This window comes from Hemiscyllium ocellatum, chromosome 5, assembly GCF_020745735.1.
Source record: "Hemiscyllium ocellatum isolate sHemOce1 chromosome 5, sHemOce1.pat.X.cur, whole genome shotgun sequence".
Taxonomy (NCBI): Eukaryota; Metazoa; Chordata; class Chondrichthyes; order Orectolobiformes; family Hemiscylliidae; genus Hemiscyllium; species Hemiscyllium ocellatum.
In genome coordinates this window covers 35,912,902-35,939,612 of record NC_083405.1, presented here as the reverse complement: position 1 = coordinate 35,939,612, position 26,711 = coordinate 35,912,902, and the positions used below count along the sequence as shown (strand labels likewise).

Genomic DNA, 26,711 nt, shown 5'->3' with positions numbered 1-26,711 from the left:
TATGCATCGACAGTGAAGAGAATGAAATGGTGGACATAGTACAAGCAAGATTTATGTATGCAGATGGATGCAGAGTAGGATGCTTAGTCCAGAGCTCATTCGCTTCAACTGCTCTTCTTTTCTTCATTCTCTTTTACTTCCTCCAAGTGCTTTTTCTTTTCTCCTTTTATCCCTTCAGCACCTAGCCTTCACTGACTGCCAGGGAGCAATGATTACCAACCTGACACACCAGCCTCCCATAGCATCATTCTGACCTGGCGCAGCAGCCTCCCATAGCATCATCGCAACCTGACACAGGAGCCTCCCATAGCATCATCCCAGCCTGGCACAGCGGCTTCCCATAGCATCATCCATCCTAACACAGGAGCCTCCCATAGCATCATCCCGACCTGGCGCAGTGGCCTCCCATAGCATCATCCCAACCTGGTGAAGCAGCCTCCAATAGCATCATTCCAGCCTGGCACAGCGGCCTCCCTAACATCATCCCAGCCTGACAGAGCAGCTGACCATAGCATCATCCCAGCCTGGCACAGTGGTCTATCATAGCATCACCCCAGCCTTGTGTAGCAGCCTCCCATAGCATCATCCCAGCCTGGCGTAGCAGCCTCCAATAGCATCATCCAGACCTGGTACAGCAGCCACCCTTAGAATCATCCCAGTCTGTCGCAGCAGCCTCTCATCGCATGATACCGGCCTGGTGCAGTGGCCTCCCATAATATCTTCCAGACCTGGTGCAGCAGCCTCCCATAGCATCATCCCGATCTAGCACAGCAGCCTCCCATAGCATCATCCCAGCCTGACAGAGCGGCTGACCATAGCATCATCCCAGCCTGGCACAGCAGCCTCCAATAGAATCATCCCAGCCTGACACAGCAGCTTCCCATAGCATCATCCCAACCTGGCACAGTGGCCTATCATAGCATCATCCCAGCCTGGCGTAGCAGCCTCCAATAGCATCATCCCAGCCTGGCACAGTGGCCTATCATAGCATCATCCTAACCTGGCACAGCAGCCTCCCACAGCATCAGCCCAACCTGACGCTGCAGCCTCCCATACCATCATCCCAGCCTGGCACAGGAGTCTCCCATACCATCATCCCAGCCTAGGTCAGCACACCTCCCATAGCATCATCCTTACCTGGCACAGCAGCCTCCCTCAGCATCATCCTGGTCTGACACAGGGCCTCCCATACCATCATCACAACCAGACGCAGCGGCCTCCCATAGCATCATCCTGACCTAGCGCAGTGGACTCCCTTGGCATCATCCCAACCTGACACAGAAGCCTCCTATAGCATCACCCCAGCCTGATGCAGCAGCCTCCCCAAATATCATCCCAGCCTGGCGCAGCGGCCTTCCATAGCATTATCCCGACATGGCATAGTGGCCTCCCATTACCTCATCCTGGTCTGACACAGTGGCCTCCTATAGCATCATCCCAGCCTGACAAAGGAGCCTCCCATAGCATCATCCCAGCCAGATGCAGCGGCCTCCTATAGCATCATCCCAGCCTGGCACAGCAGCCTCCCATAGCATCATCCCGACATGGCATGGCGGCCTCCTGTAGCATCATCCCGACCTGACACAGGAGCCTCCCATAGTGTCATCCGAGCCTGGCACAGCAGCCTTCCATAGCATCATCCCAACCTAACACAGGAGCCTCCCATAGCATCATCCCAGCTTGGCACAGCAGTCTCCTATAGCATCATCCCAGCCTGATACAGGAGTCACCCATAACACAATCCCAGCCTGGCGCTGCAACCTCCTATAGCATCATCTGAGCTTGGCGTAGCGGCCTCCCATAGCATCATCCCAGCCTGGCTCAGCAGCCTCCAATAGCGTCATTCCAGCCTGGCACAGCAGCATCCCATAGCATCATCCCAGCCTGGCTCAGTGGCCTCCAATAGCATCATCCCAGCCTGGCGCAATGGCCTCCCATAGCATCATCCCAGCCTGGCGCTGCAGCCTCCCGTAGCATCACCCAGATCTGGCCCAGCAGCCTCCCCTGACATCATCCCAGCCTGGCACAGTGGCCTCCCATAGCAGCATCCCAGTCTGGCGCAATGGCCTCCCATAGCATCATCCCAGCCTGGCGCTGCAGCCTCCCGTAGCATCACCCAGATCTGGCCCAGAAGCCTCCCATAGCAGCATCCCAGCCTGGAGCAGCAGCCTCCCATTGCATCATCCGGGCCTGCTGCATTGGCCTGCCATAGCAGCATCCCAGCCAGACACAGCGGCCCCCAATAGCATCATTCCAGCCTGGTGCAGCAGCCTCCCATATCATTATCCTAGTCTGACACAGCGGCCTCCCATAGCAGCATCCTAGCCTGACACAGAAGCCTCCTTTAGCAGCATCCCAGCCTGACACAGCGGCACCCCATAGCATCATCCCAGCCTGTCACAGGAGCTTCCTATAGCATCATCCCAGCCTGACATAGTGACCTCCCATAGCATCATCTCAGCCTGACGCTGCGGCCTCCCATAGTATCATCCCAGCCTGATGCTGCGGCCTCCCATAGTATCATCCCAGCCTGGCGCAGCGACCTCCCATTGCATTATCCTAACCTGATGCAGAGGCCTCCCATCGCATTATCCAGACCTGGCGCAATGGCATCCCGTAGCATCATCCCAGCCTGATGCTGCAGCCTCCCATAGCATCATCCTGACCTGATGCAGCAGCCTCCCATAGCATCAGCCCAACCTGACGCTGCAGCCTCCCATACCATCATCCTAGCCTGGTGCAGCGGCCTCCCATAGCATCATCCTGACAAGGCGCAGCAGCCTCCCACAGCATCATCCCAGCCTGGCACAGTGGTCTCCCATACTATCATCCCAGCCTGACACAGAAGCCTCCTATAGCATCATCCCAGCCTGACACAGCAGCATCCCATAGTATCATCCCAGCCAGGCGCAGCGGCCTCTCCATTAATGACAACTGACTTGACACTGACATTTTTTACAAACCCACCGACTCTCACAGCTACCTGGATTACACCTCTTCCCACACTATATCTTGCAAAAATGCCATCCCGTATTCCCAATTCCTCCGCCTCCGCCATATATGCTCCCAGGAGGACCAGTTCGACCACAGAACACACCAGATGGCCTCCTTCTTTAGAGACCGCAACTTCCCTTCCCACATGGTTAAAGATGCCCTCCAACACATCTCGTCCACATCCCACACCTCCGCCCTCAGACCCAACCCCTCCAACCGTAACAAGGACAGAACACCCCTGGTGCTCACCTTCCACCCTACAAAGCTTCGCATAAACCAAATCATCCGCCGACATTTCCGCCACCTCCAAAAAGACCCCACCACCAGGGATATATTTCCCTCCACACCTCTTTCCGCCTTCCACAAAGACCGTTCCCTCCGTGACTACCTGGTCAGGTCCACACCTCCATACGACCCACCCTTCCATCCTGGCACTTTCCCCTGCCACTGCAGGAACTGTAAAACCTGTGCCCACACCTCCTCCCTCACCTCTATCCAAGGCCCTAAAGGAGCCTTCCACATCCATCAAAGTTTTACCCGCACATCCACTAATATCATTTATTGTATCCGTTGCTCCCGATGCGGTCTCCTCTACATTGGGGAGACTGGACACCTCCTAGCAGAGCGCTTTAGGGAACATCTCCGAGACACCCCCACCAATCAACCACACCGCCCTGTGGCTCAACATTTCAACTCCCCCTCCCACTCTGCCGAGGACATGGAGGTCCTGGGCCTCCTTCACCGCCGCTCCCTCACCACCGCTGGAGGAAGAACGCCTCATCTTCCGCTTCGGAACACTTCAACCCCAGGGCATCAATGTGGACTTCAACAGCTTCCTCATTTCCCCTTTTCCCACCTCATCCTAGTTTCAAACTTCCAGCTCAGCACTGTCCCCATGACTTGTCCGGACTTGTTCAACCTGCTTAGCTCCTTTTACACCTATCCACTCCACCATCTCCTCCCCACTCACCCATTGTACTCTATGCTACTCCCTCCCCACCCCCACCCTCCCCAAGCTTATCTCTCCACGCTTCAGGCTCACTGCCTTTATTCCTGATGAAGGGCTTTTGCCCAAAACATCGATTTCGCTGCTCCTCGGATGCTGCCTGAACTGCTGTGCTCTTCCAGCACCACTGATCCAGAATCTGGTTTCCAGCATCTGCAGTCATTGTTTTTACCTCGTTGATTTTAACTCTACTGCGAATCCTCTTGCAAGGATGCCTGCCTTGAAGAAGTTTTCCTCCTCTCTCTACAAGAATCTCAGGGAGTCCCTCTCCCACTACAACTCCCAGGTCATTTCCTCTGCCCTGAAGCTCTTCAACCACATCGTGAAACAAACTCAGTACCACAGCCACATTTGCTTCCTCAGTTCCTGCCTCCGTCACCAACTCATCCCACACGGACTCCGGACTACCTTAAAACCAGCAGAGTTCGGACCCGAACAGGACAAACAATACAGACTACAGATTCAAAAACACCAGCAACAGTTCTCCTTCAAGATCCTCTGCTCCACACTCGCAGCAATGCACCAACACCTAACCTCTCTACAGTCAGCCCTACCTCAGTTAAGGCCACACTCTCTCAGAATTGCAAAGGACCCACTCTGTACTACATCCTCAGGAGGATTCATACTCTCAACAAACAATATTTCAATTCCATCTCAAACATCAAATCTGTGAGTACAACAAACTTTTATCCACCCACCTCCATAACCAGAGCTCCTCAAGCATTCCAGAAGATTCCCCTGACCTCGTAAACGCCATTAGCCATGCGGCTGATGCAGCATCCACCCCCACACTGATTGATGATGTCACTTCCGCCCCCATCATGGCCACTCCCACAGTCACCTCCGGTCCTCACATCATCGCTGATGCCACACACTCAGTGACTTCCGCCACCCCTACTGCCGTGTCTGCCACCACTTCCGCCCCCACCAGCACCACTCACCTGCATTCTGCTGACACGCCCTGCATGGACCCCACTGTCACTATCCCCACCCCCAGAACCCCAAGGGGAACACTACCCCTGCTCATGACTCCATCCCCATTCCCCCCACCATCACACCCACTCCAGGTACTGGCTCCAACCCCAATCCCAGCTCCACACCCACACCAGATCCCAGATCCCTGCTCCCAGCCCTGCCGAGTTTTCACCATCCCTCCAGACCTCCCCCTCACTGAGGACGAACGATCAGTCCTCAGCAAAGGACTCACCTTCATCCCCCTCCGTCCATGCATCAATGAATTTAATATATGCCGTGACGTTGAACAATTCTTCCGTCGCCTCCGCCTCTGAGCTTACTTTCGCAATCAGGACTCCCACCCACCTTCTGAGGACCCCTTCACCCACCTCCAACACACTGCATCCACCTGGACACCCCGTGCTGGCCTATTACCTGCCCTCGACCTCTTCATTTCCAACTGCCACCGGGACATTAACCGCCTCAACCTGTCTACCCCCCTCCCCCACTCTAACCTCTCACCCTCACAACGCGCAGCCCTCCAATCCCTCTGCTCCAATCCCAACCTCACCATTAAGCCAGCGGATAAAGGGGGCGCAGTGGTAGTCTGGCGCACTGACCAAATGCCAACTCGAGGACACCTCTTCCTACTGCCCCCTCGACCATGACCCCACCCCCCATCACCAAACCATCATCTCCCAGACCATACAAAACCTCATCACGTCAGGAGATCTCCCACCCACACCTTCCAACCTCATAGTCCAGGAACCCCGCACTGCCCGGTCCTACCTCCTTCCCAAGATCCACAAGCCTGACCACCCTGGCCGATCCATTGTCTCAGCATGCTCCTGCCCCACTGAACTCATCTCTACCTACCTCGACACTGTCCTATCCCCCCAGTCCAGGAACTCCCCACATACAGTCGAGACACCACCCACGCCCTCCACCTCCTCCAAGACTTCCGTTTCTCCAGCCCCCAACACCTCAACTTCACTATGGATATCCAATCCCTCTACACCTCCATCTGCCATGACCAGGGCCTCCAAGCCCTCTGTTTTTTCCTCTCCAGACGTCCCCAACAGTACCCTTCCACCGACACTCTCATTCGTTGGCCGAACTAGTCCTCACCCTGTACAATTTCTCCTTTGAATCCTCCCACTTCCTCCAGACCAAAGGGGTAGCCATGGGCACATGTATGGGCCCCAGCTATGCCTGTCTCTTTGTTGGCTACATAGAACAGTTGATCTTCCGTAATTACACCGGCACCACTCCCCACCCCTTCCTCCGCTACATTGATGACTGCATTGGCGCCACCTCGTGCTCCCGCAAGGAGGTTGAGCAATTCATCAACTTCACCAACACATTCCACTCTGACCTTAAATTTACCTGGACCATCTCTGACACCTCCCTCCCCTTCCTGCACCTCTCCATCTCCATTAATGACGACCGACTTGACACTGACATTTTTTACAAACCCACCGACTCCCACAACTACCTGGATTACACCTCTTCCCACACTATCGCTTGCAAAAATGCCATCCCGTATTCCCAATTCCTCCGCCTCTGCTGTATCCGCTCCCAGGAGGACCAGTTCCACCATAGAACACATCAGATGGCCTCCTTCTTTAGAGACCACAATTTCCCTTCCCACGTGGTTAAAGATGCCCTCCAACGCATCTCATCCACATCCCGCACCTCCGCCCGCAGACCCCACCCCTCCAACCATAACAAGGACAGAACGCCCCTGGTGCTCACCTTCCACTCTACAAACCTTCGCATAAACCAAATCATCCGCCGACATTTCCGCCACCTCCAAAAAGACCCATCACCAGGGATATATTTCCCTCCCCACCCCTTTCCACCTTCCGCAAAGACCGTTCCCTCCGTGACTACCTGGTCAGGTCCACGCCCCCCTACGACCCACCCTCCCATCCTGGCATTTTCCCCTGCCACTGCAGGAACTATAAAACCTGTGCCCGTACCTCCTCCCTCACCTCTATCCAAGGCCCTAAAGGAGCCTTCCACATCCATCAAAGTTTTACCCGCACATCCACTAATATCATTTATTGTATCCGTTGCTCCCGATGCGGTTTCCTCTACATTGGGGAGACTGGACACCTCCTAGCAGAGCGCTTTAGGGAACATCTCCGAGACACCCCCACCAATCAACCACACCGCCCCGTGGCTCAACATTTCAACTCCCCTCCCACTCTGCCGAAGTCAAGGAGGTCGTGGGCCTCCTTCACCGCCACTCCCTCACCACCAGACGCCTGGAAGAAGAACGCCTCATCTTCCGCCTCGGAACACTTCAACCCCAGGGCATCAATGTGGACTTCAACAGTTTCCTCATTTCCCCTTTTCCCACCTCATCCTAGTTTCAAACTTCCAGCTCAGCACTGTCCCCATGACTTGTCCGGAATTGTCCGACCTGCCTAGCTCCTTTCCCACCTATCCACTCCACCCTCTCCTCCCTGATCTATCACCTTCATCCCCTCCCCCACTCACCTATTGTACTCTATGCTACTCTCTCCCCACCCCCACCCTCCCCAAGCTTATCTCTCCATGCTTCAGGCTCACTGCCTTTATTCCTGATGAAGGGCTTTTGCCTGAAACGTCGATTTCGCTGCTCGTTGGTTGCTGCCTGAACTGCTGTGCTCTTCCAGCACCACTGATCCAGAATCCCATAGCATCATTCCAGTCTGAAGCAGCGGCCTCCCATAGCATCATCGCAACCTGACACAGGAGCCTCCCAGAACATTATCCCAGCCTGACACAGCAGCCTCCCATAGCATCATTCCAGCCTGGCGCAGCGGCCTCCCATAGCATCATCCCGACCTGACACAGCAGCCTCCCATAGCATCATCACAACATGACACAGCGGCCTCCCACAGCATCATCCCAGCCTGACACAGCAGTCTCCCATAGCATCATCCTGACCTGGCACAGCGGCTTCCTATTAGCATCATCCCAGCCTGACACAGCAGCCTTCTACATCCCAGCTTGGCATAGCAACCTCCCAGCCTCCCGCAGTGTCCTTCCGGAATTGCCATGTAGACCTTCCAGTGTGGCTTTGCAATCTCCTCCCGAATGGACTTCCTGCACGGTATGGTGACCTCCCTTTTGCCCACCTGCAGTGGCCTCCTCCCATGGAGCCTTCCAGCATGGTGTCGTTACCTCCCGGCATCCCACAGTGGCCTTCCAGTGTGGCGTGTCACCGGCGTGGTGTGGAGCCATGGCCCAGTGCAGACCAGAAGCTGAATGCCAACATGGTCTGCTGTACTCAATTCTTTTCTGTAATGCTGGACAATTTATTTCTGTATTGTCTAAAATCTTGTAACAAAAGAAGCTGCGTCAACGTACTTTTGCATCTACCTTGGTACTGGACATAAAAAAAGTTTTCACCGTAGTCACTGAGAAAATGTCACAATAAAGGCTATTCTATTCTATTATATTCTATAAAGCAAACTCAACAATAACCTGCTGAATGAAGCTCAGTTTGTGTTCTGACAGAACTATTCAGCTCTGGCTTCATTACAGCTATGGTTGAAATATGGATAAAAGAGTTGAACACCAGGGATGAGGTGAGAGTGACTGCATGCAATATCAAGGCAGTAAGTGACCAACTATGACTTCAAGGAACCTAGCAAAATGAGTAAAAGGGAATCGAGGTGAAAACTCTCTGTTGACTAGCATCATGTCTAGCATAAAAGAAGCTGATCATGGTTGTTGGAGATCATTCAGCTCAACTACAGGGTATATCTGCAGGAAGTCCTTAGGTTTCTTCATTTAATCTATTTTTGTAATGAACTTGTTCAAAGATATTATTATGTCCCTCTGGAGCAGGTGGAACTTGAACCCAGGTCTCTCTCCAGGTATAGAGACACTGCCACTGTGCCACAAAAGGGCCCCAAAATTAAAATTGCAGAAAATGGCTTTGATCTGAGGGCAGAGCATTCCTTATACAGTAACTACAGAACAGCAGTTCCTCAGGATAATGTCCTAGGTCTAATCATCTTCAGCTGCATGCACCAGTGGCTCAGTGGTTAGCATTGCTCTTCACAGCACCAGGGACCCGAGTTCAATTCGAGCCTCAGGCGACTCTGTATGGAGATGGAGCTTGCATGTTCTCCCAGTGTCTGTCTGGGTTTCCTCCCACAGTCTAAACTTGTGCAGGTTAGGTGGATTGGCCATGCTAAAGTGCCCTGTTGAGTCTGGAGTTGTGCAGGCTTCGTGGATTAACCATGGGAAGTCCAGGGTGGGGAGAGAATTGTGGGAAGTGGGGATGGTGGGTAGTGGGCCTGGGTGGGATGCTCTTCAGATGGGTGGTGTGGACCTGATAGGCTGAATGCGCTGTTTCCACACTGTAGGGATTCCATGTCACTGTGATTCAATTATCTTCCTTCCATTATCCAAACAAAAGAGCCAAAATTTCATTCTTGCTGTTTGTATTTAGTAATACTCAAGTGCCTTTCTTTTTGACAAGAAAGATTAATAATTATTTTTTGGAATGACAATGTCATCATTTTTAATATTTGTAATGATTAGCATTTGAAGAGAGAATATGGAGTTCCATTTGGTGCATGACAGTCAATGTTGAAGTATTGATTTGGAAATGCCTGTGTTGGACCGTGGTGTACACATTTAAAAATCACACAACACCAGTTTATAGTCCAACAGGTTTAATTGGAAGCACACTAGCTTTAGGAGCGTTGCTCCGAAAGCTAGTGTGCTTCCAATTAAACCTGTTGGACTATAACCTGGTTTGTGTGATTTTTAACGATGTTGAAGTACATTTTTAGGCATTGCAATTGATAATCCAGAATACAGCTCAAGCATTGCTGAATTATATAACCATTGTTGCAAATGCAGCCAAGTCTGCACAGTAGCCATGTGAGGTGTTCATGCTTCCTTTTTTCAAAATATAATTACCCATCCAAACCATCTGCTCCTCAGGAAAGAAGCAATGTCTTATCAAATATATGCATAAGCAGGGCTTTGTTGAAATCAAACAGTTCTCACTTTAACCCACCTCATCTTTATGACAAGAAATAAACAATTCCCATTATAATTATTGACCCATGTGCTTTATAAACTCATAAAGTATGTACAGAAGCAGGCCAATTTGGCAAATAATTCTGCGTTGTTTTCCTTTACATAATCTACCTAATCAGATCACACTCTTCCTGTCTGTTGTTCAGACATTTTTAAAGTCCTCCTTATTCAGTAACTATCTGCATCCCTTTTAAAGGAATGTTGGCATTTTATAGGAGGGAAGTCCAATTCATAACCATCTGCTGTTTTTTTCTAATCTCTTCTTAATTCTGTTGGTGATTTAGATGTCCATGGTCTCATTGTTGTCCCGTCGGCCAGTGAAAACTACAGCTATTATTTGCCTTTTCACATCCGCTAATGATCTTAAAAACATTTTTCAGCCATCCCTTAATCTCTTGATTACTCCTTATCTTCTTAGTTCTCATAAAACAGCTCTCAACTTCTCAATGTTTTTGTCGTAACTATAACTTTTATCCTGTCTAACAGGCTAGTGAACACACTGTGCCTTTTCCATTGCTCTTTTAAAGAAAATGTGTCCATAATGTGTTTCCCCAATCTGCACACTGCACAAGAGACAATACAGCACTGGCCAATTTCAGTATCATCAGTTTCTGATTATGTTTAAGCCGATACAACCAAAATAAAGAAATTAACCTCTGGATTATTACATCAAATGCTTCCAAATTCACAGCATGATCGAGTATGATTATTTGCAGGAAACTGATGTTGATGAGAAACTAAGATAATCAATGTTAGTCACACAAACAAGTTCCTCAGAATGAGAAACGAACAAATATAAATATCTTGCTGTCCCCAAGGAATTGCAAACATACAGTGTCATGTGCATTCTGGAAATACTGAATAATTTCATTGGAAAACAAAAGTTCAAAATAGTGAAACTATCTCAAGACTTTAAAACCATATAACCAAGAGATTGGCTGATAATAAGAAGTCACTTGGGAACTTACTTTCGTGTTGCACTAAAATTTCTTCAAAATTTTCTGAGGTTCAGCCTTCCGTTTTAGAGCTACTTGGGTTGATTGCTCCCTCTAACTTTTCTTCAGGCTTCCAGTACGTTTGCAATTGCCAAATTTTGTCAAACATCCGTCAGCACCTTATCTTGAAAACAATGTGAAGGCATTTGAGAGGGTACAGAGAAGACTAAAAATAATTCTTCCAGAAATTAGAAACTTCAGTTGTAAAAATACATTGGAGCAGCCGGAACCAATTTGTTTGAAGTAGTGAAAGTTGAAAGGAGATATAACAGAGATCTTCAAAATCATGAATGAATTGGACAACATTCAGAGGAAACAGACAGATAAGAACAGACTGCTCTTATTGATGGAAGAATGGAGTGCCAGAGAACACCACGGTGGCACGGTGGCACAGTGGGGGGCGGCACGGTGGCACAGTGGTTAGCACTGCTGCCTCACAGCGCCAGAGAACTGGGTTCAATTCCCGCCTCAGGCGACTGTGTGGAGTTTACACATTCTCCCCGTGTCTGCGTGGGTTTTCTCCGGGTGCTCCGGTTTCCTCCCACAGTCCAAAGATGTGCGGGTCAGGTGAATTGGCCATGCTAAATTGCCCGTAGTGTTAGGTAAGGGGTAAATATAGGGGTATGGGTGGGTAGCGCTTCGGCGGGTCGGTGTGGACTTGTTGGGCCGAAGGGCCTGTTTCCACACTGTAAGTAATCTAATCTAATCAAAAAAACCAATTTCAGTGATTGACAAAAGAATCAATGGCAAAACATATGTGCTTAAGATCTGGAATGCATTGCCTGAGCTGGTGGTGCCTGATTCAATCATGGCTTTCAAAACCACTATCTGAGCAAAGAAATGTGCAGGATTATGGGAAAAAGTCGGGAGAGTGGCACAAGGTGAATTACTCTTACAGAGAGCCAACACAGACACACGGGGTAGAATTAATCTCCTTCTGTACTAAAATATTTCCATGATTCTAGAAATAATGGAGGTGGGAAACATGAACTGCATATGGTTCTGATTCTCGTTCCATTAAAAAACTGACTGAGTTTGGATCTTCGGGAGCATGAGTTCTTAATTGGTATGGAGCTAGGTTTCACATCTAATTAAATCTGTTGTCAAGCAGAAACAGCGGTAGGTTTCAGAAACCCAAGTCAGCCACTACCAAAGCTGCTGGTTGTCCTGAGGAAAAGATTTCATGCCAAAGCATATTACTGCATGACAGGAACCCAAGATGCAACAGAAAGCCAGAGACCAGGCAACCATGGTGTAGAGGGTCAATTCTGCCTGTCCCCAGGTCCTCCTCCTCCATCTCATCCTCCTGCTTCTCCTCCTCTCTTACCTAATGAGCTCACCATCCTTAAGGTCCACAATTTTCTGTGGGGGGGGGGGGTGCATTCTGTGGAGAGCACAGCAGCTCACCACAAAGGCCCAAAATTTGTAGGAGAGTACTGTAAGACCAGTATCCTCTGAACCTACATTGTCCCAATAATGGAGATCCTAATGTGTTAATTAAGCATTAATAAAGGGAGGAATCTGTCACCAAATACTGCACCAGTCTGGTACACTGTGAGCAAATTATGAGTTGGTGCAGAAAGCCACAATGACAATGTACAGATGTCAATGATCAGCTGTCTAGTGGGTTGCAGTTTCCTTCTGTGCTGGAACACAGTCATCTACAGGTTTCATCACCTATACCTATATATCCTATTTTCAGGCTAGTGTATCTTTCATGCTCTCTCCCTCTCCTCTGGCCTCCTGATACCTGACTGTTTTTTCTGTGCAGGGTGGTTCTCCACATTTCTAATAGTCTCAATTTCTGAGGATGCAGCCTTCTTAGTACTTAAGTGGACTTCCAAAAACCATGTCCTAATGTTCTGAGGACCAGGCAAAGCCAAGAGGGTGAAAACACCTTGAACTAAAAAAATTCTTAATCCTCGTCTGATCTGTGATGGATGGCTGCAAATTTTACTGCAAATTGTTAAAACTTTTAAATGTTTTTAAAAGTTTTAAAAACATTTTTCTTACCTTTTTAAATACTTTCTACCTCCATTACTTGCCATGGGCACATAATCTGAATCTATCGGATTGAGACTGTTTTTAAACATTGGTTTCTCCCTTCTGGAAAATGTGGGAAATGGGTTTTTAATAAGTCTGCCGATTTGTTAATTGGCTTCACAATTCAGGCCAATTCAGAGGCCCATGTTCTTCCTCACCCTCAGGAAATTTGAAAAAGCAGAAACAGAGATTGGCCACACAGTGTCACGGTCTCTTTATTTTACTGGCCCACTTCCATAGTGTTCCAGAGGTTTTATGTGGGATCATTGCTGGATTCCTGCAGGATACTTGAGTGGGGTAGGTTTGGAAGTCATGGGACAGGTTTCACAGGAGGGGTTGGATGAAATACATCAGAGGCAAGAGCAAGTGCTGTCAGCACTACTTCTTCCCCAATGCTGGGTCCATCAGTAAGACAACATATGCCACTGAACAAAGGGACTTCTCATCCCACAAGGCCACAGAGAAACCCAACAGCATTTCTTGAGCCATCAACGCAATACACAGAATAGTCATGTAATTCCCGTTAAATTCAAGAACCACTGCTAAATTCCAGTGGGCTCAGCGATGACTGGTATTAAGTAGCTCCCACATTGGCTCCTTTTGGCCCTTATCTTAATGAGAAATGGTTTTCCTGATGCTGGGAATATGATGCGGATATTCTTGCCTGATTTTCCCAATCCCCAAACTCCTCATGTCCACCTCAATTATACCCCAGCTCTCAGTGATCACAGATGTTCCACTCAATCTCACAGGATAGGGAGAATTGGAACTTTTTAAACTTAGCAAATCATATTAATTAAATGTGGCCAAATCAGTGTTACAGATACATGTCGTAGATTAGAGCTACAGATAATAATGGTAAAGGTTCCAACCTTGATTCCCATGACATGGCTAATCAAGAATTACTTTCTGGCTGCCTGCCATTGGCATGTGTTGGCATTTTTAATTGAATTATTGTACCTGTCTTTTCTCTTACCTCTCACTTTCCTCTTTTACAATACTTTCTCACTCCTGCCTCTTTTTTTTCTGTTTTAAATATTCCTTCTCTTTCTTCCTATTCTGTTTGAAAATCGCCCTACATTGACAAGTATTGTGCAATTGTTGTCAAACATTACAGCAACTATTAATTTCTCAACAGTGCTATTATTTACTAAAATGTAATCTTAAAAGTCCTGTTGATCAGTGCTGTCAAGATTTGTGCTGTGATTTAAGTCAGCTGACAACTCTTTTTAAAGACTGCTTTTTAAAAATCATGCTTTAGTAAAAAAGTTGAAAAACTCTCTACACTCCTCCTCACCACTGATTGACAGAACTCTGTTTTGTGATGGAAATTGAACACTATTCCAATCTGTCAATTTGAGATAATGTCGGTGGGAACTTTATATAAATGCTTGGCTGGATTTCAAAAACTCATAAATCTTTCGGATCAGCAGGTGTTTAATTAATCCAATGGAAACTCAAAGGGGTAGCGAAAACAGAATATGGAATATGCCTTTGAAGCGGTTTCTTGTTTGTTTGCAAAGCTAATAGGCTCTTTAAAATGACGTTATTGCACTGGCTTTATTCATGTTTCTAGTATTAATAATAATGTATTTGGATTGCCAAAGTCTTTTTCCTAAAACTTTTAAATAATTATCATTTATATTGCATGATTCCTAGCACTGTACATGGTGCATTTTGAAGGAATGGTTCTGGAGGATACATGGGGGTATGGAGTGGCAGAGTGAGTCTGAGGGGGCATAATGGTGAAATAAGTAAACTAAGGTGGCACTGGCAATTTGATGGGACTTTTAAGCAATGTTGGATGCTGAATTGCTGTGGAGAACTGATGTGGGCCTTCTAAACCACCTATCTCCACATTCTATTGAAATGCAATTTTATAAATGGCCTTATTTTCCAAGGTATACCAGATATAATTTAAATCGAAGCAGTCTAGAAATAAGTGTTTGTATTTTTCTCTTTCTCTCTGAATGAAAGCTGATGGATTGGAGGGACTGGTATTAGACTGGGGGGACAAAGTTAAAAATCATACAACACAGGTTGTCACAATGACCTAAGGAAGAAGCAGCGCTTCAAAAGCTAGTGATTCCAAACAAACCTGTTGGACTACAATGTGGTGTTGTGTGATTTTTAACTTTAAAGCTGATGTAGGTTTTTTTTCCCCAATTTAAGAGAGCTCTGGATATTTGTATCACCTTAGATCATTAAATTACAGGTCCAAAGCAGTGTTTCCTTCAGTTTTGAATGTGTAAGAACATTTTTGTCAATACCAAGAGTAATTTAATACATCTGAACACTTAATTAATGCTGATGAACGTCATGTATCTTTTCAGGGTAGATACCTTTGAAGAATCATTGCAGATACTGCGTGCCTGCATTACAGTATAGCATATAATAATGACATTTGCACTTACCAAAACAATTAACAGTTAGTTGTCAGAACGTTACCAAATCCTCAGCAGGCTTCCTTCAGTGGTCATGAACAAGCTGGATTTTATTTAGGGTTTTCAAAACATAGGGCCCATTATGGGAAGTGGGAAACTCAAAAATTATGTATACAGTGTCATAACCCAAGGTCTTCCCAAGCTGCTAAAATAACACACAAAAATAGCATGGGGTCAGGAGGGCGCACTACAAATTTCAAATTTCAGTATTGCTGGGAAAAAAAACTTACATTCTATTGCAGTTTTATTTTGTTTTGCACTTCAACAGGACAGAATTGAAAGAATGCTAAATCTTAAAGGAAACAATTCATATGCAGAGAAGAGGGTACTGATTGGTTGGAAAGTGAATTCAAAATCCTCTGACTCAAGGGTCCAATTGCCAAACATTCAACATACTCTCCACATGCAGTCCACAATTTCACATGTTTCATAAGTGTTAACATCACCTGAGTACCAGTATAATGTAAATCCTACTATTATCTTAAGTCTATGTTCTAAAATCATAAGACTGAAAGAATTAGGAGAAGGAACAAACCAACTAGATCTTGGTTTAAATGACTACCTTAACTTTCATGTTAAGACCTTCCTAGACCTTTCCATATCTATCTCAGCGGCCGAATCAACACGGACATTTACTATAAACCGACCGACTCCCACAGCTACCAAGGCTACACCTCCTCCCACCCTGCCCCCTGAAAAAATGCCATCTCATACTCCCAATTCCTCCGTCTCTGCCGCATCTGCTCCCAGGAGGACCAGTTCCAATGCCGTATAACCCAGATGGTCTCCTTCTTCAAAGACCGCAATTTCCCCCCAGACGTGATCGACAATGCCCTCCATCGCATCTCCTCCACTTCCCACTCCTCCGCACTTGAGTCCCGTCCCTCCAATCGCCACCAGGACAGAACCCCACTGGTCCTCACCTACCACTCCATCAACCTCCATATACATCGTATCATCCGTCGTCATTTCCACCACCTCCAAACGAACCCCACCACCAAAGATATATTTCCCTCCCCTCCCCTATCAGCGTTCCGAAAAGACCACGCCCTCCGTGACTCCCTCGTCAGGTCCACACCCCCCACAAACCAAACCTCCACTCCTGGCACCTTCCCCTGCAACCGCAAGAAATACAAAACTTGCGCCCACACCTCCCCCCTTACTTCCCTTCAAGGCCCCAAGGGATCCTTTCATATCCGCCACAAATTCACTTGCACCTCCACACACATCATTTACTGCATCCGCTGCACCCGATGTGGCCTCTATATTGGGGAGACAGGCCGCCTACTTGCGGAACGTTTCAGGGAACACCTCTGGGACACCCGAACCAACCAACCCAACCGCCCCGTGGCTCAACACTTCAAGTACCCCTCCCACTCCACACGCAGGTCCCTGGACTCCTCCATCGCCAGACCATAGCATCATGACGGCTGGAGGAAGAGCGCCTCATCTTCCGCCTAGGAACCCTCCAACCACAAGGGATGAACTCAGATTTCTCCAGTTTCCTCATTTCCCCTCCCCCCACCTGGTCTCAATCAAATCCCTCGAACTCAGCACCACCTTCCTAACCTGCAATCTTCTTCCTGACCTCTCCGCCCCCCCACCCCCACTCCGGCCTATCACCCTCACCTTGACCTCCTTCCACCTAACGCATTTCCAACGCCCCTCCCCCAAGTCCCTCCTCCCTATCTTTTATCTTAGCCTGCTTGGCATACTCTCCTCATTCCTGAAGAAGGGCTCATGCCTGAAACATCGATTTTCCTGCTCCTTTGATGCTGCCTGACCTACTGCGCTTTTCCAGCAACACATTTTCAGCTCTGATCTCCAGCATCTGCCATCCTCACTTTCACCTTAACTTTCATGTCTGTCCTTCATAAACCTTGAGTTATTTGTGAAATCTGAGCTTCAAAAGGTAGGAGAGGTAGGCAAATAGTGCAGGAGTTTTCTATGGCTGTCCCCATTTCAAACAAGTATGCTGGTTTGGAAAATGTAGGGGGTGATGGACTCTGAGGGAAAGGTAGCAGGAACAGCCAAGTTTATGTTATCAAGATAACATAATGTAATGTTCTGTAATGTAATGAGGAGTAGAAGTGACCCGTACAAGAAGGATGGATTACATCTGAATTATAATATACTGGCAGTGAGATTTGCCAGAGCTGCTCGGGAGGATTTAAACTCATAAGATGGGGGGATGGGACCCAGGGAGATAGTGAGGAAAGAGATCAATCTGAAACTGGTACAGTTGAGAAAAGAAGCGAGTCAAACAGTCAGGGCAGGCAGGGACAAAGCAGAGAACAATGTAGGACTGATAAATTAAACTGCATTTACTTCAATGCAAGAAGCCTAACAGGGAAGGCAGATGAACTTAGGGCATGGCAAAGAACACGAGACTGGGATATCATAGCAATTACAGCAACATGGCTCAAGGATGGGCAGGAGTGGCAGCTTAATGTTCCAGGATACAAATGCTACAGGAAGGATAGAAAGGGAGACAAGAGAGGAGGGGGAATGGAGTTTTGATAAGGGATAGTGTTGAAGCTGTACTTAGGAAGGATATTTCTGGTAATACATCTAGGGAAGTTATTTGGGTGGAACTGAGAAATGAGAAAGGGATGATCACTTTATTGGGATTGTACTATAGATCCCCTAATAGTCAGCATGGAATTGAGAAACAAATTTGTAAGGAGATTTCAGTTATCTGGAAGAATAACAGGGTGGTTATGGTAGGAGATTTTAACTTTCCAAACATAGACTGGGACTGCCATCATGTTAAGTGTTTAGATGGAAAGGAATTTGTTAAAGTGTGTACAAGAAAATTTTCTGATTCAGTGTGTGAATATGCCTACTAGAGAAGGTGCAAAACTTGACCTACTCTATGGAAATAAGGCAGGGCAGGTGACTGAGGTGTCAGCGGGAGAGCACTTTGGGGCCAGCGACCATAATTCTATTAGCTTTAAAATAGTGATGGAAAAGGATAGAATGGATCTAAAAGTTGAAGTTCTAAATTGAAGGAAGGCCAATTTTGATGGTGTTAGGCAAGAATTTTCAAAAGATGTTTGCAGGTAAAGGGTCGGCTTGAAAATGGGAAGCCTTCATAAATGAGATAACGGGAGTCCAGAGACAGTGTATTCCTGTTAGGGTGAAAGGAAATGTTGGTAGGTATAGGGAATGCTGGATGACTAGTGAAACTGAGGATTCGGTTAAGAAAAAGAAGGAAGCATATGTCAGGTATAGACAGGAGAGATCGAGTGAATCCTTAGAAGAGTATAAAGGCAGTAGAGTATACATAAGAGGGAAATTGGGAGGGCAAAAAGGGGACATGAAATAGCTTTGGCAAATAGAATTAAGGAGAATCCAAAGAACTTTTACAAATACATTAATGACAAAAGAGTAACTAGGGAGAGAATAGGGCCCCTGAAAGATCAGCAAGGCAGCCTTTGTGTGGAGCTGCAGGAGACTGGAGAGACACTAAACGAGTATGTTGCATCAGTGTTTACTGTAGTGAAGGACATAAAAGATATAGAATGTAGGGAAATAGATGGCAACATCTTAAAACATGTCCATATTACGGAGGAGGAGGTGTTGGATGTCTTGAAATGCATAAAGATGGATAAATCCCCAGGAACTGATCGGGTGTACCCTGGAACTCTATGGGAAGCCAGGGAAGTGATTGCTGAGCCTCTTGCTGAGATATTTGCATCATCAGTAGTTACAGGTGAGGTGTTGAAAGACTGGAAGTTGGCCAGCGTGGTGCCACTATTCAAAAAAAATGGTAAGGACAAGCCAGGGAACTATAGATCGGTGAGCCTGACATCAGTTATGGGCAAGTTGCTGGAGGGAATCCTGAAGGATAGGATTTGCACATATTTGGAAAGGCAAGGACTGATTAGGGATAGTCAACATGGCTTTGTATGTGGGAAATCATGTCTCATGAATTCGATTGAGTTTTTTGAAGATGTAACAAAGAGGATTGATGAGGGCAAAGCAGTGGACATGATCTACATGGACTTCAGTAAGGCATTCGACAAGGTTCCCCAAGGGAGACTGATTAGCAAGGTTAGATCGCATGGAATACAGGGAGAACTAGCCACTTGGACACAGAACTGGTTCTAAGTTAGAAGGTGGTGGCGGAGGGTTGCTTTTCAGACTGGAGGCCTGTGACCAGACAAGGATCAGTGTAGGTCCATTATTTTTCATCATTTATATAAATGGTTTGGGTGGGAGTATAGGAGGTATAGTTATTAAGTTTGTCGATGACACCAAAATTGGAGGTGTTATGGACAGCGAAGAAGGTTACCTCAGATTACTACGGGATCTTGATCAGATAGGCCAGTGGGCTGAGGAGTGGCACATGGAGTTTAATTAAGATGAAGTGAGGTGCTGCATTTTGGAAAAACAAATCATAGCAGGACCTATATATTTAATGATAAGGTCCTATGGAGTGTTGCTGAACAAAGAGACCTTGGAATGGAGGTTCATAGCTCCTTGAAAGTAGAGTCACATTTAGATAGAATAGTGAAGAAGGCATATGGTATTCTTTCCTGTATTGGTCAGAGTATTGAGTATAGGAGTTGAGAGGTCATTTTGCTGCTGTACAGCATGTTGGTTAGGCCACTTTTGGAATATTGCGTGCAATTCTGATCTCCTTCCTATCGGAAAGATGTGAAACTTGAAAGGGTTCAGAAAAGGTTTACAAGGATGTTGCCAGTGTTGGTGGATTTGAGCTATAGGGATAGACTGTGGCTGTTTTCCCTGGAGCATCGGAGGCTGAGGGGTGACCTTATAGGCATTTATAAAATCATGAGGGGCATGGATAGGGTAAATAGACAAAGTATTTTCCCTGGGATGGGAGAGTCGAGAACTAGAAGGCAGAGGTTTATGGTGAGAGGAGAAAGATACAAAAGGGACCTAAGGGGCAATTTTTTTCACACAGAGAGTGATGCATGTGTGGAATGAGCTGCCAGAGGATGTGGTGGAAGCTGGTAGAATTGCAACATTTAAAAGGCATCTGGATGGGTATACGAATAGGAAGGGTTTGGAGGGATATGGGCCAAATGCTGGCAGGTGGGACTAGATTAGGTTGGGATATCTGGTCAGCATGGACAAGTTGGACCTAAGGGTCTGTTTCCATACTTACATCTCTATGACTCTATGACTCTAAATATCTTCAATGACTCCAGTCTCCACTACTGTTTGTGGAAGAGAATTCCAAAGATTAATTACCTAAGAAAATAATTTTCTCAGTTACATCTTAAATGGGGAACTCCTTATTTTGAAACTCCTCCTTCATTGTTCTTGACTCTCCCAGACGAGAAAATGGGGAAAAAGGAGAAAAGTACAGTTGAGAATTCTCAGATAATGAAGCAGACTCAATGGGTAAAATGGCCTACTTCTGCTCCTAAATCCTATGGTCTTATGGGCACCCAACCTATGTAACACAGCATTTTTCTGTTCCTTACCATTTAAGTAAAATTCAGCTTTGTAATTCTTCCTGCCAAAGTGGACAACTCACACTCTCTCATGTTATATTCCATCTGCCAAATTATTGCCCATTTATTTAATCTCACTGTGTCCCCCCAATAACTTGTTTGCCAACTTATGATGAACAGGTTTGGCTCCAATACAGCAAATCCATTCATCCAGGTTATTAATATTGATGATAAATGCTTGAGACCTCAGCAGTGACCCCTGTGGAACTTCACAGTTTACCATCCTGAAAGACATCCATTTATCCTACTCCCGATTCCTTGATAATTAGCCAATTAACTATTTGAATGAGCATTCAAAATCTGCCCTGAAGCACCTTCTATAGTCCTCAAATGTGTAAAGACAGGAGTACTCTTTCTTGAATTTCTTGTCCTCCTATTTCTGTATTCCCAAGAATATGGCTTCCCTCCTCCCTAAAAAAATCTATGATGAGTGGAATGGTTAAGTACAAGACAAACGACACTCATTTTTGAAGAAAAACTAGCAGCAAACATATCGTAGAGACGGAATTTGAGCAGGTACTGCTCCAATCACAGGCCTCCTCTCCCCTAATCTTGCTGCTCCTTCAGAGTCAAAAGCTCTGATTAGAGAATTGGTGGAGCTGAAACAGCATCATTGCAAAAATAGGATTGAGAGAGTGTGTCTATCTGTCTGTCTGTCTGTCTGTCTCAGGACAAGACGGAGCACAAATTGCTCCCTCTCACATTTGCAACTTAGTTTACTCACTTATACCTATGATGACAAAACATCTTTCAGAACAATATTTTTATTCTCTTCCTAAAAGATCAGAAATTCTTAAAGGTCTATAGCACAGAAAAAGGCCCTTTGGTCAATTGATTCTACACCAGTCAAAAACAACCACCCAACCTCCTCCCAAAACTCAGTTCAGAAACGACTGTTGGAACAACAACAAGCAAAAAAGAAACAAGTTAAACGGTTTTCTTTCTATGTTTGTCGAATAAGTTGGTTTGGGAGTAAAGTTTAAAAAGGGAGGGATCTGTGGTAGAGAAAGAAAAATTATTAAGGTGAAGTCTATTCTTTTCTGTTCCTTTATATTTTTTTAAATGCATAGAACTGTCTGTTTGTATTCAAGATTGTTTTAATTGTCAATGTATATGCTTTTTAAAAAAAAAATGGAGAAGGTTGGGCATCTAATTGGCCTAGAAAATCCACCCTCCAAGTCTCAAGTTTGATTTAATACCAGCTATTGGAGGCTAACAACAGGGTGGGTGTATATATAGAGTGGGTAGGTAAAGGAAGAAAACCTGTTTAATTGCTGTTGGATTCTTGGCTGCCTGCCCATTACAGAGTTTCTTGCTTCTTTAATATCCTTTAAAGGTTTAGAGCAGGTTTACAACTTCCTACCTTGAGAACAGTATGGTTTCCCGTTTATAGCTTCAGACCTAAGGACCCTTTGAAAACCAAAAATTAACACCGTGCAAATCTCAGAGGCAGCCATCAAAAAGATAAAAAAAACTTTGACCCCTGGTAATCTTGCAATTGACCTAAGTGGTATGTATCTTAAATAATAAAATGATTTGTGAAAGCAAGTGGGCAAAATTTAGAAGGTAGCTTTTTAAATAACTTCATGAAAACAGGTACTAACGAAGGCCGGTAGTTCTCGGAGGTGGAATTTCTTCCCACTGAGGGAACAGAAGTCTCACTCTCATCTCCTTAAAGCCACCCAGAGTGAGTGAGTTATTACTCTGGGACTGCCTTGTTAAGGGTAAGTCATTATGGCACGGAAGTCCTTCCGGGGCCGGGGGCATCAAAGAGTATCCTATCTTTAACAAGTTATTTGTATCATTGCCAAATATCAAAATGTTTCAATCTTTCTCGTTCTCTGCAAAGCTTTTAGTTTAATTGGCTCTAGTTTTGGAACTTATTTTCCTGAGGGCACAGGTTTTTGGCAAATGGATGCTTCAGAATTTTGTTAATTCACATCCACAATATATCTGTTCAGTGAGTTTTGACAGACCTACATCTCTATGACTCTAAGTCAAACTTCGGAACATCACTGCCAAGTTTGTACTTGCAGGAGTCACTGAATAACAGCCATGACTGGATAGATATTTTTAATCAACCTATTCAGATGTACTATGACACACCTCTGAAGCAGGCAGGACTTAAACCTAGGCCTTCTAACCTAGTATGCCACAAGAGTTCTATCAGGAATGGGGATGCTGACTGATAGCTCCTCCCTCTGGCTCATATGCAATAGGAACCATTTTCACAATCAGTTGAATTAAGTTACTCAGCATAGATCAAGGATGAAGCTTGGAATATTCTGACTTAGCATAGCAAACTAAACAATCATCTTATCCAATGAGTCATCTGGATTCATCTAAATTTCTTATCAATCATCTTAGCTTTTCTTCTACTGACTTTACTTTAGTATCATCCACTTCTTATTACTTCTTGTTCATTCTATTCTTTTAAAAGTGTACATACTTTAGCTATTGCTCTTTTTAAACTAACTGTTCTATCATTAAGAAGACATACCCTTTTAACTTATCACTAATTGATATTTGGCAATTTAAACATTATGATTTTGTGCCTAGTTGAGAAGAATTCACATTTCTAAAGTACAATTTTAGTAATAATAAGCTTCAGAAACCAAGACTCTTCCAAAGCCCTAAATAATATGAATAGTTTAAAACTATTAAAGGATGCTGGATACCAGGAATAAATAAATATCAACCAAAAATAACATTAATTCAATTTTGGTGATGAAGTCACTTGAGATTCAACAATTATGTAAAAGCTTGAATTATGAATTTTAATATTAAAATTCATAAATATTTACCAATATTCTTTATATTGCAGCTGATCCTTTGGTTGGAAGCATAGCTACTCAGTATCTGACCAACAGAGGAGAACACGACAGAATAGCCAGACAGTGGATCAAGAGATACGCCACATAGGAATTGCTGCAGTCAAACCTGGGAAAGCACATTCACTAAGTGCAACACCACCCTACCCCTAATCCTAGCTTTATTTCCTTTTGAAAAAAAAGGAAGCTTTGTGCAAAAATGTGGTTTCATTCCCTAATGACTTGAAATGATTTGAGACTGTTGTTTTTTTACAATGAGTTGGTTTGAATTTCTGCAATGCAAAGAATGTTCAACTTGAACAAGTAGAGAGCTTTGTTGCATAGCTTTGTATAAGTGTATCTTTCATGTGGTCCTTGAACGATAATAGATTATATCTAATTTCGTCATGTAGGTATTGCTTAGAACTGAGATTTTTGTACTAAAGTCATCATGTCAGATGTACACTTCCAGTTTAAAGCTTTGTAATAAGCTTAAGTTAACAATCACTGTCATTACAATAATGACTGTCCTTCTCGCTAGCCTTAAGTACTTTTTCTCAAAAATGCTGGAGAACAACATAAAATTGTGTACTTTGCAGAATATCTACTTTTAAATGCTTGTGAATTTTAAGGTTCCTGCAACTTTGAATGTGGAACAGTTTGATGTTCACTCTATTATTGAGGCACTCAATAAAACAGCTCTATGGCTGACATTTTCCTTACATGCCCTTTACTTAGAAAAGTGACATTTAGACTGTTTTCAAATGTGTAGCAAGACCACATGAAACAAAAAGTTTTTAAAATTTTAAATGATGCATTTCAAATATTAGTAGGGAACACAGATTACATCTTCCATTATGGCCGCAAGCTGACTGAAGTAAATTCATATATGATTTTCACCTAACCAAACTGAGTCTATCCCATTAAGCCCTTGTTCCCAGATTGAGGTTCATTACATTATTCAGAATGAATTCTACTGGAACCTCATACATTTTGATGGGATGTAATTTCCTGCACAAATGCAAAAAGTTGAAAGGTGGCATCAAGCCATTAAAAGTAAGTTCATGAAGGACAATGTTAAGGGAGCTTAAAGTGAAGCTATGGCCAGAAATATTCCACCTTCATAAGTTCAGAACTGATCTTCTGCTCATTAAGGTTTGTGATGTTCAGTTTGAAAAAGCAGCCCTCCCACAGGAAAGATGTGCAAATTTCATGAGGAGGAAATGGGTTGGAATTTTATAAAAATGACAAAGCTCTTGACCATTGTCTGGTTGGTTGGCAGAAGACGAGCAATATAGCCTCTGGAAAGCTTGTTAAAATTACATACCAGTAAGTCAATGGTTAGATACCCTTCCGTGATGCTATGTCCTTCGATGAAACATTATGTGTGTTTGAACAAGTGTCATGTCAACAGGAGGTTCAGCTCAATCTGTTGCATATTGTATGTAATTTCAGTCAAATTGCTGAGATTGATATAAGATAGTGGAATGGTTTTAGTTTGAGATGAGTAACTCTGAAAGGAATTCAATAAATCCAGTAATTCAAGGATTTGCATCACTCATAGAGTCATAGAGATGTACAGCATGGAAACAGACCCTTCAGTCCAACCCATCCATGCCGACCAGATGTCCCAACCCAATCTAGTCCCACCTGCCAGCACCCGGCCCATATCCCTCCAAACCCTTCCTATTCATATACCCATCCAAATGCCTCTTAAATGTTGCAATTTAAGCTTCCACCACATCCTCTGGCAGCTCATTCCATACACGTACCACCCTCTGCGTGAAAAAGTTGCCCCTTAGGTCTCTTTTATATCTTTCCCCTCTCACCCTAAACCTATGCCCTCTAGTTCTGGACTCCCCAACTCCAGGGAAAAGACTTTGTCTATTTATCCTATCTGTGCCCCTCATAATTTTGTAAACCTCATTATGGTCACCCCTCAGCCTCCGATGCTCCAGGGAAAACAGCCCCAGCCTGTTCAGCCTCTCCCTGTAGCTGAGATCCTCCAACCCTGGCAACATCCTTCTGGATCTTTTCTGAACCCTTTCAAGTTTCACAACAGAAGGAGACCAGAATTGCATACAATATTCCAACAGTGGTCTAACCAATGTCCTGTACAGCCGCAACATGACCTCCCAACTCCTGTACTCAATACTCTGACCAATAAAGGAAAGCATATCAAGCACCTTCTTCACTATCCTATCGACCTGCGACTCCACTTTCAAGGAGCTATGAACCTGCATTCCAAGGTCTCTTTGTTCAGCAACACTCCCTAGGCATTTATCTGAATTAAACTCCATCTGCCACTTCTCAGCCCAATGGCCCATCTGATCAAGATCCTGTAGTCTGAGGTAACCCTCTTCACTGCCTACTACACCTCCAATTTTGGTGTCACCTGCAAACTTACTAAGAATACCCCTTATGCCCGCTTCCAAATTATTTATGTAAATGACAAAAAGTAGAGGGCCCAGCACCGATCCTTGTGGCACTCCACTGGTCACAGGCCTCCAGTCTGAAAAACAACCTTCCACCACCACCCTCTGTCTTCTACCTTTGAGCCAGTTCTGTATCCAAATGGCTAGTTCTCCCTGTATTCCATGAGATCTAACCTTGCTAATCAGTCTCCCATGGGGAACCTTGTCGAACGCCTTACTGAAGTCCACATAGGTGACATCTACTGCTCTGCCCTCATCAATCTTCTTTGTTACTTCTTCAAAAAACTCAATCAAGTTTGTGAGACATGATTTCCCACACACAAAGCCATGTTTGACTATCCCGAATCAGTCCTTGCCTTTCCAAATACATGTACATCCTGTCCCTCAGGATTCCCTCCAACAACTTGCCGACCACAAACATCAGGCTCACTGGTCTGTAGTTCCCTGGCTTGTCCTTACCACCCTTAAACAGCGGCACTATGTTAGCCA

The 26,711-nt window shown here is 45.3% G+C and overlaps 1 protein-coding gene across 1 annotated transcript in view; it reads left to right on the top strand.

Moving 5' to 3' along the window:
- LOC132815996 (ubiquitin-conjugating enzyme E2 E2-like) overlaps positions 1–23,899 on the top strand; it is a 201,758-nt gene extending 177,859 nt beyond the window's left edge. The window contains exon 5 of the mRNA XM_060825397.1: positions 23,802–23,899. Coding sequence (XP_060681380.1) covers positions 23,802–23,899 — 98 coding nt within the window. The remainder of the gene's footprint in view (positions 1–23,801) is intronic.
- The last annotated feature ends 2,812 nt before the right edge of the window (positions 23,900–26,711 follow it).